We start from the raw sequence: 19,273 nt of genomic DNA, 5'->3' as shown, positions 1-19,273 counted from the left end.
CCCCTTTGATTTATGCCATGATTGAAAGTTTTCTCAGGCCTCCCAGCCATGCCTCCTGTACAGCCTGTGGAACTCTGTGTCAATTAAACCTCTTTTCTTTATAAATTACCCAGAGTCAGGTAGTTCTTTATAGCAGTGTGAGAATGGATTACTGCACCCAGTTAGCAAACTGATATCACAAATAAACTCTTCATTCTACTATTTAGTCTTCTTGGTAATCTTTTGGATGACACAATCATTTCAAAGTTTGAATTTCAAGCTTTCATTTATTTGTTGAAATAATGTGTTCCTTTAGCAAAGGTTGAAAAAATCAGTTTTGATTTATGTCAAAATCATTTTTAATAGTCAAATTGTTTATACTCAAATTGTGACAGAAATATATATGTATATGTATATATATGTATGTGTATATATATGTATGTATATATATGTACTGAAAAAATATACATTTATTACACAATTTTTTAAAAAATTTCATTTTAACCAAATTTTTATAGACATTGTTTGTTAACTGATGTGATGGAAATAGCATTGTATTGATAGATCCATGGAAAATCTATTTGTGGTTTTGCTAAATAGTTTCTATCCTTCAGTGGTTTACCTGTTTTCTCCTTTGAACTGATAGTAAAGCTTTACTTGATTCCTTATTAAAAGTAAATTAAATAATACCTTTCACACGTTTAATATTTTCATAAAGTCATGATGGTATGTTTTATTGAAAATTATATTTATATTTTTGACAGCTTTAAAACTCTTCCACAGATATGCTCAATGGATTTACCTGATGGTTAGGTAAGCTGTCAGAAGAGAAGTGCACTTCTTATGGAGTGCTTAAACACAGGTAAATATTTGTATATTTACATATACCTATATTCCTAATTCCTACAAGTAAATTCAAATGACAATAGAACTTTACTATCTTTAAAAACATTTCTCTGCATATTTGCATATTTTCTTTTTGGTTTTGGTTCATAGCCAACAAATTATTTTCCATCTGTTGCAACACAGATTAGGAATTTGGTTTCATGGTCTGATCCTTTATTGATATCTAAGTAGATAAATGGTTCATAGAGATTTACTCTCTGTTGAATTAGAATCAAATGAGAATCTGTCTTTTCACTTTCTACATAGAGATCAAAACAAGTAAGAAAGTCGAATCTAGTAGGAAGGAGAACAGTTCTTTGACATGACAGTGACATGTTATTTACACTTGCCCAAGTCTAAAATATTACAATTGAAGCTGTAAGTTTTATCTGTGTCTATATGTCTATGTGTTTGTAATTCATAAAGGTCTTCATTTCTCTTTGAGTATGTAATGATTTTCTACATTCAGAGGATATTAGTTGTAATGTTTTTTTTTTTTTTTCAATTAAAGGAGCACTATTATAATTGGCTTACAAATTTAATAAGCACTCATATAAGAAGTAACAAATATTAGCATTTTATGACACCACTTGATTATTTTATCTATCTCTGTATCTATGTATATAGGTAGTTTAGCTTCCTGAGATTTGAGACTATATCGAACATTATAACTTACTGTGTATTTCTTTTAAAAATGAAAATATTTTATTTTGCTACCTCAGAAAAATTACCGAAGTCAGAAAGTTGATTTGGCTATAAAACTATATTTTCTAGCTTATAAGCCTTGTTCAAATTTGTTAATTTTTAAAATATTCTTTATGGAAAAATGCCTAACATATTATTTCTGCACCTTAAATACAATTAGAAAATATGAAACATCAAAATTTCAAATTACTCATTGTATTTTTAATTATTATATATCTACGTTACAAAATAATACACAATAAAATCTTGAAAAAGAGCAATGCATTAACAAGAAATATTAGTATAGAATTTGGAATAGGACAGACTTATTTCACATAACTATGTGCTTTCCCTTTTATTTTCAAAATAATTATTATGCGGATTAAAGAAATTCGAAAGAACTAAAAGTTGAATAATGAAGTTTTTCTTTTGACTACACCTCAAGGAGTGTGATATGAACACCTAAATTAAATCCAATGCTCTGGTTGAGACACTTTTATTAAATGGGAACAGTGGTGCATTATTTTATGCTGCAGTTATTTACTATATCTAAAATCTATTGCAAGTAATTTCTGGGACTAAAAAATAATTTTGGATTTCAACATTATTTCTCATCTGTTCAGATAGTCTAGACTTCTACTAGAATTTTAGTTTTCCATAATTAAATTTACAAATAAGAAGTAATCTCTCAAAAAATTAGTAAGACAGTAAATTATATCAGTAGATATATAGAAACTTGAATCTACCTTGTATATCGGAGGAATCTACCTTGCATTTCTCAACTTTGTGTACATAGAGAATCAAAGATCGGCTTAAAGGAGTCCATTAATCTTTAAAAAAATGTATGCAAAACATTCTATCAAAACGTTAAATCAAATGTGTTAGGCAATTTTGGACTGCATAGTGGTCGGCAACCCTAACTCCTATATTATTCACAGGTCAACTGTACATATACCATGTACATAAAATATATGATTAGTTATTAAACCTTGATTGCACAAAAACCTCAATATTACAAAATACACGAAAGTTAAATTAGAAGTTTTATTCTAGATATTTAAAAAAGTTTACTTGAGGAAGGAATGTAATAAAATAATGATTCTGGGCAGTGGAAGAGCTTTTCTTCCCAAAAGAAATAGAAGTAAAACAAACAGCTGGAAATTCCCTTTTGAGAATTCATTCCTATTAATGTATATACATAAGACAATATTATTACCCTAAAGTCACTTCTTTCGTAGAGAAATTAACCTACCTGAAGAATATTTATAACATACTTACAGAAAATGTTCTGCATAGGTAAGTAAACAACTCTAGTTAAATAATGCCAGCTATCATTTCAGGGAATATAGTATAATTTTCTATAAATTATTTTGTCATATCCACAATATATTAATACATAGGGTCACTTGGCAAAGGACTCTGTGGGAAAAAAAAATATGTAAGATCTAATATATGCCCTTTATTTTGCCATTTTTGACCCTTGATATTAAATAGATAAATAAAATGACTTCAGAGGTGAAAGTGACTTTTTGTAATCATGATATGTAGAAAGCTGGATCCTTAAAATAACATCCATCAAGGTAAAAATTGTACGAAAGTAAAATAAGTAATTAAATTTTATTAAAGACTATTGAATACGGACTATTACTAAACTCAATTCTCCAAAAATAGAAAACAGGAGGGATTTTAATTGCAAACTTGAACTAATACAAAATGACAGCAGTCCTCCCTTTTGTTGGTTTCACTTTCCATGCTTTCAGTTACCACACTTCAAAAACATATTAGTGATGTTCCCCTTTCTGTGTCCAAGCGATCTCATTGTTCAATTCCCACCTATGAGAGAGAACATGCGGTGTTTGGTTTGGGGGTGGGAGGAGGTGGGAGGGATAGCATTAGGAGATATACCTAATGTAAATGACAAGTTAATGGGTGCAGCACACCAACATGGCACAAGTATACATATGTAACAAACCTGCACATTGTGCACATGTACCCTAGAACTTAAAGTATAATAATAATAATAATAATAATAATAAATATGTTAGTATAGTTTAGTAAGATATCTTGAAAAAGAGAGACCATAGTCACAAAACTTTTATAATAGTATGCTGCTATAATTGTTCTGTTTTTATTAGTAATTGTTGTTAATCTCTTTTTGTGCCTAATTTATAAATTAAACTTCATCATAGGTATGTATGTATAGGAAAAAAATACAGTAAATATAGGGTTAGGTACTATTCACAGTTTCAGGCATACACTGGAGTCTTGGAAATTATCCCTGCAGTTAAGGGGGAAGACTGCTATACTTGATGTCACTAGAGAAGAATTTGATCAATGGAATGTGTCAAGCAGATTGAGTTATTATTGAGTTTGCAAAGATTTTGCTCTGTGAGTAGGCCTTCTGTAGAGTACACTGGGAAGTAAGAATACTATTATATTTGATGTTTACATTTCAGAGACATGGTTCCAAGGTCCTTGATAAAGACATCCTATGCATCCTTAAACTGGCAAGAGGTTGGAAGAAGATTTACATACATTTCAAAAAGGCAGATAATTTACAACTGCAAAATTTTTAAAGTGCATCCTATAAGAAAAAAAGAGTACAGGGGCCTGTAGGCAATCAGAAACCTGTCTTAAGTTTAGTCAAGGTGAGGGAAAGAAAAAGGCTGTTTGGCTTTATATTTAGGTAACTAAAAAGGAACAGATTTTAAAAATCATAGCTAGGTGAATTAAAGTTCAAATTTATACTGGATTACGACCTAGTCATAAGTTCTGAAATAAAATAAACTTGGTTAAAACCTTTCACATCCCAAATTTAAGTGCTCCATGAACTCTTCCACTTTGGTTGAAATTCAACTTCCCTTCCTAGTAACTCAATATATAATTTTATAATGGTTTTATAGTAGGGGTGTAGAAAACAACATAAACTTATTTATATTTATGTGTTTCCATTCCAGAAGTATTTGCATTTAAAAGGACCTCACTCAGGGAAGGGACAGATTTTACCACAAAGAAATAAAAGAAAATTTTGGAATTTCTGTCTTTGATGATGAAAACTAAAATAAACCTAATTTTCCATCATATGTTTTAAAATACTGAGAAAAAGCAAGAATAACTTACTATTTACTCCATGAAATATTTGCTTCTGGAACATAAGACTGTGAACCAACTAAAATAAGTTATTTACAAAGACTAACTGTTTGCAAATCAAGACTCACTTTAAAGATTCTCAGTATATTGTGCCACCTACACAAAGCTTTCATTTGTAAACTCTAACCAGTCTCCACCAGATACCCTCTACAACTCACCCAAGGCACTATCCCAAATAAATAACTTTCCACAACTTCTCCCATCTGAGGCACTACTAAGACTCTAGTAAGGGGTTGTTTTCCCTTATTGAAAGAAGTCTAAAATAATTAGTTTTTCTTGATCAGCAGAATTGTCTGGTGATCTCTTGGAGGGTAAAAAGTGAACAAATCGAAAGTTTCACAAAATCTTATTAAAATGCACTCACTCTCAATGCTGGATAGCAACCAACGCACTACCCTGAGACCACTGGATATTCTCTCCAACTGTGAAAGTGACATAGGTACAGCATCAAGTCTAAACTCCATTTTTTTTTTTCATCAACTTCACAAATGTTATGTTTCTTTTGTTTCTTAAGAATAGCAAAACATTTTTTAGTAATCTTTTAATTATACGCTTCAAATATATGTAAATAGGAAAACTCTCTGTCTTCATCACTTTTTCAGGTGAGACTATAAGAGGAAGTCAGCTGGGAGAGGAAAGTGTGGGTTCTAAAACTACATGATTCAAGTGTTCTAAATAAGTGATGAGTTCAGATGGTCACATCACTCTGGTGTTCCTTTGGACAACATTTTTATTGTCATCTTTTAAAAAATCTTCTAAACACTCTTAGCTGATTTGAAATGGACTGATATTTGGAATGTTCTGGAGACATGATATTGTACAAATGCTTTCTGACATAAGTTTTCATGGGTTCCTCTCAGTCTTTTATGCCTGGACACCTCACATTCCTCCCCTCATATTTTAAGCCATATATGTATCTCTCTAATTGGCATAATTTCTCAAAGGACAATGTGAAATTGCAGTGACCACTCTGCGGAAATTTTGACATGAACAAGATTGTTTATCCAATAGAACAAAAAGGGAAAAATCCTCATGAGGAGATTCTCTGTCCTGTATGTCTAATAGAGAAACTACTGTGTATTATACAAAACCTCCTCTTGTATTTTCATGCTTCTGGGATTAAGATGCACTAGATTTTTAATTATATGGCTCTGGGGAATTGTCAAGTATGTGAGTTGTTTAAACTGTCTATAATAATTTGTTCTTGTGTGTGTGAAAATAGGTTTTTCTGCATTTAAGCATCTCCGACGCTGTGCAGAAGAGAGATAATCTTTGCAATCATAATTTTATATCTACCGGAATCTAGATAAACTTAACTTATTCATTTTTCACTTTTTCTCCTTTTCTGTTTTGCTTAGGAAAAAACTGAAATTAATTGACCATAAATATTTTTTCTAACATTCTATATTGCCATTCTAAGATTATTTTTCAGATAGTCCATATTTTACAATGAAAGATTAACTGTGCTTTATTCACATGTTTTCTCTTGCCAAAATTTTAACAAATCAGGAAAAGCATTCATGTGTATGGGTAATATTGTTATTCTTTTAGTTGAGAAGAAACCTGGGCTCCATAGAGCTCTGGCATAATCCCAAAGTTTTGATTTTTCAAAATACATAAATACTGAGTTTTGCTTATTTATATTAGTATATATGTATTTATTTACTCTAAAGAGGTTTATTTATTTAAAACGGACTCATGTAATTTTAAATGACCAAGATAAATTAGTCTGATTTAATTTAACTTTAAGATAAATATTCTATAATTATGTCCTCAAATTGTCTATGATTACACAAATCTAAAATTGATATAATTGAAATTTTAATAACAGATATAATTTAAAAGGGTTGAATCTTGTGAATGCTTACTAATTTTACTACATTGATGTACTAGAATGTTTTATTGATACTACAAATCATAAGAACTTAACATGATTGTGTAAGTTTGCAATTTCTAAATATTTAATCAACATTAAGAACTTATACAGATATTTAATAAAATTAATCAAATTATTTTGGATGCCTAAACAATTCCTGATTAAGAAAAACATAAAAATATAGTCTCTAAACATAGATTTAAATTACCCCTGTCCTTATAGAATGGAAATAAGGTGTGCAAATACAGTTGAGGGATGTGTATTTATATTTATTTTGACTATGATAAAAGTTGTTAAAGTTATATAAAATATGTAATCATAAAGTAATAAAATAGCTAAAATGATCTTAGATTGTTATCTTTGTGTATTTTCTTGAATCTAAATAAATTAATGGTTAATTTACTTGAAGTTGGTGATTATTATAAAAGAATACTGAGAACTAAAAATACGTAAACAAAACAACAAATATGATTTTCTTGTTCCTAACAAAGGTTTATAGTTACTGAATTATTAAGTTTATTATAATATGTAATTATTTTTAATATACTGATAAAGCTAAAAGTCTTAAAGATAAAGTTGTAATGTAGTCATCTATGTGTATATTGATGTATATGTGATTGGCTAAATATATATATATGTAAGAATGTATTAAGCTTACTTCATATATTTATGACTTGTAAACATATATCAAAATATATTTGAGGGCATACTTCTAGATGTTCTGTGGTATTTGAAGTCTTTTTGCCTGTAATTGTAATGCCTCTAGATGGTGAATTTGAAGGAAATAGTGATTTGTATCAGTTTTTACAAGGTTGGACTCAATGTAAACTGATATATAAATAAAGAAAAGGGCTTATGAGTCTTTATTGAAATTTATACAATACACAGAATTAAAATATGGCTTTCTTAAAATGACCAAATTAGGTTATATCAAGACAAGATAGGTTATAAATACTTTGTTAATTCTCTAACTTTTTGGAAAACTTCTGAATCATTTTAACAAAAAGTTCTTATTCCTAATTTGTTTAAACTGAAGATCCTGAAATATTTCTCAATTATTGTTACATATTAAAAAATATAATCTTAATTAGTATAAGACAAAAATCAGGGGATAAAAGGAGGGCCTCTCTTTTATTCTTGCCATAGGCCTCACAATTTTTAGTGATGGAACCGCGTAGAGATTTGAAATTATTTTCATTTATTTTTATTTATTTCATTTTAGTAGTTTGCTTGTGTAAGAGATTAGAAATCTCTCAGAGATTTAAATATACCCAAAAGACAATGGCATTTCATTATGATCTGTAAGCAAAAAAAGTGGCATAATCACAACTGTATTTGAGAGGCTTTAGTCAGCCTGTAAATTATAACATTAATAAAACATAAGAAGACTAGGAACAAAATAATTTTTCAAATTTTTTTTTATGTCCTCATATTATAAATGTAAGAAATAAATATAAATTTCCAAGTAGACTGCTGGGAATTTGTTTAAGAAGTTATATTTAAACTATGCAAACTACATATTTTGAATATTGAAGACTCTGTAACCTAAACATTTCTAACTTTTTAAAAAATCAGACAATTATGAGCTAAAGAGAAAAATGAAAAGCAACTATATAAATTTACCTTACCTCTTTTGTACCTTCACATGAGAATGAACATGAAGAATTATTATCTTCAGGATGGTTCACATAGATTGCATCTTCAGTGCAGTTTGCAGTCAGAAAGAAATAGGCATCAATAACCCCTTGGCACTTTTCACCTTCAGATCCTTTAAAAAAAAAAAGAGAGAGAGAGAGAGAAAGAGAGAAAAAATTAAATAAACTCTTACATACTTGAATTCACAATGAATTATTAAGGACTGTGGTCAAATTACTTGAAAAGATAAATTTGACAACATCTGTCACAAAATAAGTTCCTATATGTACATGATATTGAATTTGAAGGAGACCTCAAAGCCCAACACTCTCATTTTAAACATGGACTGAGAAATACAGCATCACAAGAAGACACAGCTCCCAGGCCAATTCACTTTTTAAAATAATCGAATGTTGACTAAACTGTAATTAATAATTATAAGAAAGGATAGTAGAACCATAAAAAGAACAATGTCCTATAACAAAAATAAAAGCAGAGATTGCAAAAGAGCAGAAGAAAGAAGTGACCTATATTCAAGAGAATGTGACCTATATTCAAGAGGAAAACTAACATTTTAAGGCCCAGACTAGAATTAACAGACAAGGACTTTAAAATGATTATGCTAAATTTGCTGAAAAGTCCACAGGAAAAGAAGAATAAAATAGATAATTAGATAAGGAATTAGAGAATGATAGATTTTGAAATTGTGGGAAAAAAACAAATAAAAAAAATGTAAATATCAGAATTTTAGGGAAATAGGAGTTAATTAAGCCGGGTTGATAACCTGTAATTGGTCATTAGTAGTGGTAATAAAAGAACATAGGAGACCTGATCCAATCTTTTTGTAATCATGACTACATCTCCTAATAAACAAACACAAAATATTTGTTAGAGTATTTATCTAAAGAATCTTTTAGCAAAATATCTCTGGCTTTGGATCACTTATAGTAAACAAATCTAAACTCTAGGGACTTGCGAGGCATTGTTTCTTAGAAAATATCACGTAAACTGTGCATTTTACAACTGAGTTACAAATTAGAGATGATTCATTAGAGATGATTCTCCCTATCATGTAAATATCTCACCAAGAAATCTCACATATTACTGGAAAAAAACAAGGAACTAGTAACCAAGCACAATATCCCAAAGCTCTTCAATCATATGTATGTAATTTGACTGTTTATAATTTTAAGATTTCAGACAATTATGGCTATATTAATAAAACAATAAATGGATGAGATTATAAGAAGATCAGACCCAAGAGAAGAAAAGATCAGTAAATTTAACGATAGGTCAATAAAAATTCTACCTGCAACATTCTGAGAGTAATTAACTCAAACGGGATTATGCTAGCTCCATATAATTAATTGATATGTGTCCCTCCCTCTGTGTTTTTGTGCAAATCTATATAGATCAGAATGAATACTTTATCGAAAATTTGGAGAACTTTAATAGAAGGCCATATATTTCAAGCATGTTTTTTGTGGGAAGATTTTTAAAACTATTTTATTCAGTTAATTAAAAATTGTAGGATTATTTAGAATTGAAATTTATGATTTGTTCAGTTTTTCCAATTAGTATTTCTTTAGAAATTTATCCATTTCATTTAAATTGTCCAATTTATTAGCATAAAGTTTTTCATAATGATATATCTGACTAAACATTTGGATTTAACTCTTAAATTTTTCCCTCTGCCTCCCAAAGCCTCAAAAAAGAGAAAATGAAAACAACAACAACAACAAAATAAAATGAACATTTTAACCCATGAAAAAGAGCGAGAAGATGAAAAAATGACACACTGACTAAATTAGCAGAAAGACTACAGCCAAAACACAAGTGAGAGGACATAATTATGAAAAAAATATTGGCATAGCAGAAATACTGAGATGCTCAGGGTTTAAAAAGCATCTGAGAATCTGATACTAAGGTGGGCTCTGGAAACAAGATTAGCTGACACTCAAAGCCTCTCTCCCAACTCAGTGATCCAGATTATTATTCTAACCCCTCACTCAGTTTTACAAACAATTTCTGAGGTTTACTTTCAGGAGTTAAAAAATCTCAGGGGCTCCTGTCTTAAGGATACCAAGCTCCTTGAGGGTCCCCTAATGAAAGCCTAGTTGCCAACCTGCAACCCTCTCATAGAGCTCCAGTCATCACAGCCCATCCCTGTATGGTCAGTTTCCAGTCAGCCTTCTTAGTTCCTCACCATTAAATATGATCACCCCACATTTGGTAGAAAGACTCCAAATGAGAGAGAACAAATCTTCATAAACAGTATTTACAGAAAACTGAGACCCTAGGCAAAACAGAAGAAAATTAAAACAAACGAAACTATAACATTTTTAGAGAGAGAAGAAAAGCCATTTTACCCTTATTGGAAAACAAAAACAAAAACAAAAACAAACAAAAAAAAACACAGAATATCACAAATGATGTCACAAATGTGTACAATTTAAAGGTTGGAAAAATGCCCTAGATTATAAAAATATAGTAAAACAAATTAAAAATTCAAACTCATTTTGAGATATTCAAGTGGTGGAATGAAGTAGAAAATAAAGCAATACAAAAACAAATAGGAAAGAGAAAAGAAATTATGAGAAAATGAGAGGATCGATTTAGGAGATGTGATATTCAATTTGTGGAATTGGGGCTACAGAAAAAAAAATAGGAAAAAGGACTTTTTAGGGGAAAAAATACAGAAACTACCTAAAAATGGAAAGACCGATGCTTCCAATTAGAAGAGTTTAACAAGAGACAACAAGAACATACTATGTAAAAGTCTCAACATTGTGAAATTTCAGAACACTGAGCAACAAACATAGAAAAATGTTTCACAGAAATAAACACAAATTATATATAAAGAATCACAAGGTTGTCTATTATACACATGATTCTACACAGTTGCATGCCTTTCTTTTACCTTATGTATCTCCGTCCTAGATGAGTTCTACATTCATTTCCATATCTATGTTTATTCTTTTTCTTAATAACCAATGATACCAAGTATAAATTACACCTAAATTATTTAGCATGTGGATGTATTCCCAATGATCAGAAGGTTAGGTCAAATGGCATAGAATTTGTAATATTGACAGATATTGCAAAATTATCCCACTTAGATATTATAGTGATTTTACATTATTGCCAGCAATGGATAGTCATTAACTTGTCCAACTCTAAAATTTTTGCCAGGCTAAGAGAAGAAAAATGTATATACTTAAAGTGTTTTTAAAATTGGACCTCTTCAAGAAGAACTACAAACCACTGCTCAGTGAAATAAAAGAGGACACAAACAAATGGAAGAACATTCAATGCTCATGGATAGGAAGAATCAATATCGTGAAAATGGCCATAATGCCCAAGGTAATTTATAGATTCAATGACATCCCCATTAAGCTACCAATGACTTTCTTCACAGAATTGGAAAAAACTACTTTAAAGTTCTTAGGGAACCAAAAAAGAGCTCGCAATGCCAAGACAGTCCTAAGCCAAAAGAACAAAGCTGGAGGCATCATGCTACCTGACTTCCAACTATGCTACAAGGCTACAGTAACCAAAGCAGCATGGTACTGGTACCAAAACAGAGATACAGACCAATGGAACAGAACAGAGACCTCAGAAACAATACCACACATCCACAACCATCTGATCTTTGACAAACCTGACAAAAACAAGAAATGGGGAAAGGATTCCCTATTTAATAAATGGTGCTGGAAAACTGGCAAGCCATATGTAGAAAGCTGAAACTGGATCCTTTCCTTACACCTTACACAAAAATTAATTCAAGATGGATTAGAGACTTAAATGTTAGACCTAAGACCATAAAAACTCTAGAAGAAAACCTAGGCAAAACTCTTCAGGACATAGGCATGGGCAAGGACTTCATGTCTGAAACACCAAAAACAATGGCAACAAAAGCCAAAATCGACAAATGGGATCTAACTAAATTAAAGAGCTTCTGCACAGCAAAAGAAACTACCATCAGAATGAACAGGTAACCTACAGAATGGGAGAAAATTTTTGCAATCTACTCATCTGACAAAGGGCTAATATCCAGAACCTACAAAGAATTCAAACAAATTTACAAGAAAAAAACAAACAAACCCATCAAAAACTGGGCAAAGGATATGAACAGACACTTCTCAAAAGAAGATATTTATGCAGCCAACAGACACATGAAAAAATGCTCATCATCACTCGCCATCAGAGAAATGCAAATCAAAACCACAATGAGATATCATCTCACACCAATTAGAATGGCAATCATTAAAAAGTCAGCAAACAACAGATGCTGGAGAGGATGTGGAGAAATAGGAACACTTTTACACTGTTGGTGGGACTGTAGTAAAACCATTGTGGTTCAACCATTGTGGAAGACAGTGTGGCGATTCCTCAAGGATCTAGAACTAGAAACACCATTTGACCCAGCCATCCCATTACTGGGGATATACACAAAGGATGATACATTATGCTGCTATAAAGACACATGCAACGTATGTTTATTGTGGCACTATTCACAACAGCAAAGACTTGAAACTAACCCAAATGTCCATCAATGTCAGACTGGATTAAGAAAATGTGGCACATATACATCATGGAATACTATGCAGCCATAGAAAAGGATGAGTTCATGTCCTTTGTAGTGACATGGATGCAGCTGGAAACCATCATTCTCAGCAAACTATAGCAAGAACAGAAAACCAAACACCGCATGTTCTCACTCACAGGTGGGAATTGAACAATGAGAACACTTGGACACAGGAAGGGGAACATCACACACCGGGGCCTGTTGTGGGGTGGGGTGACAGCGGAGGGATAGCATTAGGAGATATACCTAATGTAAATGACGAGTTAATGGGTGCAGCACACCAACATGGCACATGTATAAATATGTAACAAACCTGCACGTTGTGCATATGTATCCTAGAATTTAACGTATAATAAATAAATAAATAAATAAATAAATAAATAAATAACTTTGATGGCATTATGAATAGAGTTTAGCATTTTCCCCACATATTTAGGGATACTCTCTATGTCTTCATATGTAAACTGTATGTTTATTTTACTGACTTACCTATCAGGTTTTTCAGTTTTTGCTTCTTAATTTCTAAGTTATTGATATATTATTGATCCTAATCTATCTTCTGTGAGTAAAATCTCTGTGTGGTGTTTCTTTTGCATTTTGATTTTTACGTCTTTCATAAGCAGATATTTTTACTTGTCTTGTAGTAAAATTCACCAGTCTTTTCTTTCTGACATCAACATTTTTAGTATTAGCTATAAACATCTTCCCCATCCATTTTATTTTTTGTTTTTCTCTTTTAGTTTTTGGGGGTAAATATTAGGTGTATATATTTATGGGTTACCTGGGATATTTTGCTACAGGCATACAATGCATAGCAATCACCTCAGGGAAAATAGTGTATCCATCACTTCGAGCATTTATTCTTTCTTTGTGTTACAGATAATCCAATTATATTCTTTTAATTACTTAAAAATATACGGTAAATTATTGTTGACTGTAGTCACCCTGTGGTTCTATCAGATACTAGATCTTATTAATTCTACCTGATTATATTTTTGTACCCATTAACTATCCTCACTTCCATCCACCTCACTATCCTTCCAAACCTCTGGTAACCATCATTCTACTCTCTATCTCTATGAGTTCCATTTTTTTAATTCTAAGCTCTTACAAATATGTGAGAACATGTGAATTTATCTTTCTGTGCCTGGCTTCTTTCACTTAACATAAGGATCTCTGGTTCCATCCATGTTGTTGCAAATGACAGGATCTCATTATATATACATACACACACACACACACACACACACACACACACACACACATATATATATATATATATATATAGAGAGAGAGAGAGAGAGAGAGTATTCCATTGGGTAAATACACCACATTTCCTTTACTCATTCATCTGTTGATGGACACTCAGTTTGCTTCAAAATCTTGGCTATTGTGAATAGTGCTGATGTAAACATGGGAGTGCAGACATCTCTTTAATATACTTATCCCCTTTCATTTGAATATATACCTAGCAGTGAGATTGTGGGATCATATGGCAGTTCTATTTTTAATATTTTTGGGAACCTCCAAACTGTTTTCCACAGTGATTTTACTAATTTACATTCCCATCAACAGTGTACAAGGGTTCCCTTTTCTATACATTCTTGCTAGCATTTTTTATTGCCTGTCCTTTGCACTGGGGTGAGATGACATCTCATTTTAGTTTTGGTTTGCATTTCTCTGATGATCAATAATATTGAGCACATTTTCATATGCCTGTTTGCTATTTGCATGTGTTCTTTTGAGAAATATCTATTTAGATCTTTTTCCCGTTTCTAAAATTCATATTATTATTTTATTCCTGTAAAGTTACTTGAGCTCCTTTTTTATCCTCATTATTAATCCCTTGTCAGATAGATAGTCTGCAAATATGATCTCCCATTCTGTGAGTTTTGTCCTTGTTGATTGTTTCCTTTCCTCTACGGAAGCATTTTAACTTGGCGTGGGCTCATTTGTCTATTCTTGGTTTGATTACTGGTGCTTCTGGGGTTTTACTCAAGAAATCTTTGCCTAGTCCAATATGCTGGAGAGTTTCCCCAATGCTTTCTTTTAGTAGTTTCATAGTTTGAGGTCTTAGGTGTAAGTCTTTAATCCTTTTCGATTTGCTTTTGGTGTACCATGGGAGATACGCGTTTAGTTTCATTCTTCCCCCATCCAAATTTACAAAGCATTTCTCCAACATTCTCTAATATTTTTATACTTCCTGTTTTATATATTAAAACTTTCATCTATTTCAATGTAATCCAGAGAATGTTTAAAGGTATACATAAGTTGATTTTTTTTTTTCAGACAGCTATCCATCTGTTCCATGTTAATTATTAAATAGTTCCTACTTATTCTAATAATCTGAGGTGGTAGTTTTATTATATGTTATATATTTTTTAACGTCTTGGATTCATTTTGAGACTTTGTATTTTGTCATATTTGTTGACTACCAATGCAGTGGTGCTATGTTTTTCATTAATGAAGCTATATAATCTACTTTAATACATGGCAGAGCTCATTCTATACCCCACTTGCCCACACGATGTGCTTTTGCAGAGTACACTTGGCTTTATTCATCTTTATTTCCACGTGAACATTAAGAAATAAGATGTCAATTTCATAGAAAACAAAGATAACATCATTATTTTGTTAAAATCTCAATAAACCTATAACATAATATGAAGAGTTGAAATCTTTAAAAGTTGTATCTCCAGTATAACAAAAGTTTTTTATGGGGAAGGTATTATTATTTTTAATTTACAGATGAAATTGTATGTATTTACCATATACAACATGATATTTTGAAGTATATATACATTGCAGAATGACCAAATCTAGCTAATTAACATATGCATTACCTCATATAGTTATCATGTTTGTGATAAGAACACTTTTGAAATTATAAAACTCACTGGCAAAAGTAAACACATTGTAAAATTCAGAATATTCAAATACTGTCTGGTAGTGTGTATATCACTAATATAATTAGTATGAAGGTTAAAAGAAAAAACTATTAAGAATAATAGTAGCTACAGCATAATGTATCTTTAGGATTTTCTTTCAGATTATGTATGCATGCACCTATACTACAGCAATATCTAAAGTTTTCTCCATGTAGAGGTGCAAGTTTTTGTTAATTTTAGTCCTATGCATTTAAACATTTTAATTTTTGTTTGTAAGAAATATTTTCTTCCTTATTATTTAATTAGCTTTGTTCTGTTTATGAAAGTTACTTATTTCTAATTAGTGATTTAATTAAGAGAATTCTCTTTCAAAGCATGTAAAAATGCTTTAAAAACTTTCTATAAGTGATATGAACGAAAAGCACTAAATCATTTTTTGAATACTCAGGTTTTTAAAAAATCTTCAATTAAAGATTAAAACTAAAAATTAAAACTAAAGTCCCTAAAATACTTAATATATATATAAATAGCAGACATTTGGCAAAAGAAGACTTGAAGGTAGAACAATATAAAAAGAAAAATAGATTTTGATGAAGATTGCTTTGTTGATATAGCATTTCCTATTTTCACAAAAATTGCTTAAAATTTAAAAAGTAATGTATAATGCATAGATTATAATTAATATCCTGGAAGGTCTTCTACAAGAAGATCCATTATTTTATAAAGGAAATAGAAAACTTTCAAAGTAAATATTTTTTGCAATATCAACTCGCAAATGCAACAATTACTATTTGTTTAGAAAAAAGTTTACTAGTACATGTTAAGTGTTTTAACTCTGTATGTTTATCTTAGATAAGCAAACTGAAATAATGACATGCTTCAAGAAGAAAGAGATTTAAAAGAATTTCTGTCTTATTTTCTTTTTTTAGCTAGAATTGTATCTTTTCTTAAGCATTATTCATATTGCCTTACTTCACTTCACAACTCTTTATCCACTCTGTCAGTAGCTCCTTTCCTCAAACCTAATAATACACATAATGAACATAGATGATGACTTTGAAAAGAAACAGTGCATGTCAGCTGTTTCTCAAGATGTGCACTGTCGACCAATTGTCCTTGAAGGGGCTTCTTCTAGTTAATTACCATCCCTTCTCTGTCGAGCAATCATATTGGCAAGAATTGATTGGGCGTGTAAGACACTTCATTTAGTTGTTAGAAAAATCCCTTAATTAAAATAATTTTCCTGCTGGTAAAATTAATGCACCCCATGCAAACTCACCAGCATAATTTTAAAGTTCCTCTTCAATTACATTTTATATTTCATGAGGAAAAAAGTAAAAGATGATTTTAATGGCAATTACCAAAATTAATAAGAAGGACTTTTGCAATACATAAAATGTATAATTCTATTTACATATTTATTTTCATTTATTTTAACTTCTATTTTGTTTTGAAAACTTGAGAAGTTTCACTGCTGAATCTTCATATTGAAATTCAAAATGAGTTTAAGTGTTTTACTTAAACATTCATTCAGGCTGTGCATTAAAACACTGCTTCTTTTCCATTGGACAGCCCAAGTCATTTAGATTCTCACATGTAGGTGTTGCAAAATTTTTATTTTTGTTATAATTAGCTATATTCAGTAAGTTCTGTCCCGTAATTCAGGAAGAAATAATGATGAAATATGCATACATTGTTTTGAAGATAATTGCTTTTTGCTAAGTTATCCATGAGTAATTTTAACTTTGTATTACACCACCCATTTTCTAAAACATACATTTGTTATTGTACTGCCATTAATAAAGTTGACTATATTTGCTCAAAGCTGATTTATCCATGAGCAATTTGACTTGCTATTATCATTCAATTTTCCCTCAAAAATACTTTTGCTATTTCATCATTGTGAATATGTTCCCTGTCGCATTTTTTAGTTCTCAAAAGAAGTTTAATATTGAAAAATAACCAAACAGATGAAAGCATTATTCCTACTATGAGACAAAGGAAAATCAAGTTCAAAAATGGTGCAGGCACTGAAGTATGTGAACAAATTTGGTTGTAACAGTAGATAGCATTTCTCAATGTGCACATGAAAAGCATTTAGGGATCCTCAAAAAATACCCCGTGTCCATCTCACTACAATTCCAGTTTGATTGTTCTGTAGTGGGAGTTCACCATTAGTATGTTTCAAGAGCTCCTCAGATGATTCTAATATGTGGTCAGGGTTTAAAAACAACTGAACTGACACAATCCCTAAATAGTCCTGAAGTTAATTCCTCTAACCTCAACTATTCTTATTTCTTTGTTTTGTCTGATTGTGTCATTTATAAAATAGTAAGTATTCATAACAGAGTCTCTGAAAGTTCCTTTTAGCATCAACATAGTATTATCAACAATGCTTTGCTCTCTTCTACCACTTTTGGTCTTCAGTGTGATCTGATTAATGAACTGATAACTATTTCTGTCACTAACGGTTGTTAACGCTACAGTGTACTATTTTATGAGCATGGTGAAATAAATTATCATGTTTTCTGTTTAAAAGGCTAATTGTTAGTTTACTTCAACACTGTTGTGATGTAATGCAATGTTAGAAATTCAGCTGCTATCGGTTAGCTGTTACTCGAAACATCAAACTATTAATTTGCTGGTTGTTTGTAAATTGAAGTGCCAAAATATCATTGTCAGAGGAAATATTCTTTAAAAGAATGAAAATATCATATAGTCTTAAGAATGTAAATCTAATTTGTATCACTTAAGTTAAATAATATTAAACATGTAATCAAAGAATGAAAATTATGTTCATCAAAAAAATTGAGATAGAAATTGAAATTCTATAAAACAAAAACATATATGTGAATATAAGTATTGAAATGATTTCATTTCAAGTGTGTAAGACAGAAAACTAGGCATCCTGTTGACACCTTCATCACTTGCTATTTCTAATTCATAAACAAGATCTTCCATTTATTTCAAGCTTCCAGCATTATGACTCACATTATTACTCCAACCAACTCCCTAGCTTTTTTTCTTCTCTTCCATGTATTTCTCTACTTGCTATAAAATTATCGAATGCATCAAAAGCTATAGTAATTTTCTATTCCTTTTAGAATAGAAATCAAAATATTTAACCCAGCATTTTAGTTCTGGCTTTATCCCCTCCATGGAATTGTTATTAATCTTTTCTCACAGCCCCAGACGGGGCTTCAAAGAAGCCATTTCTTCTAATATAATGTCTCTACAAATACAATTCCCTCAACCTAGAATCCTCTCTTTTCCAGCTTCTCTGCCATGACATTATTCTCTTTATCTCCCTTCAGGGGTCATTTTCTTAGGGAAACCTTTTCTGACAACCCAACTCAATCTCTCAATTGCCCAGCTTTTTTTTTTTTTTTTTTTTCTAAACAGGCTTATTGCTTATAAGCATTCATGGAATGCTACTTGTTTTCATAAGAGCATTTTGATTTTAAATAAAATTACATAGTTATCACTGTATTTGTCCACTAACCACTCCCTTCCAATAAATGGATTTATGAAAGCAGGAAATAGCCCTAGTTTAGTTCACTATTATGGATCTTGCACCAAATAGATTTC

General features: G+C 30.9%; 1 protein-coding gene across 1 annotated transcript in view; it reads right to left on the bottom strand.

Moving 5' to 3' along the window:
- EYS (eyes shut homolog) overlaps positions 1 to 19,273 on the bottom strand; it is a 1,801,461-nt gene that overhangs the window by 1,628,799 nt on the left and 153,389 nt on the right. The window contains exon 5 of the mRNA XM_026455461.1: positions 8,203 to 8,342. Coding sequence (XP_026311246.1) covers positions 8,203 to 8,342 — 140 coding nt within the window. The remainder of the gene's footprint in view (positions 1 to 8,202; positions 8,343 to 19,273) is intronic.

This window comes from Piliocolobus tephrosceles, chromosome 5 (assembly GCF_002776525.5).
Source record: "Piliocolobus tephrosceles isolate RC106 chromosome 5, ASM277652v3, whole genome shotgun sequence".
Taxonomy (NCBI): Eukaryota; Metazoa; Chordata; class Mammalia; order Primates; family Cercopithecidae; genus Piliocolobus; species Piliocolobus tephrosceles.
This window is presented reverse-complemented; position numbering and strand designations above follow the sequence as displayed.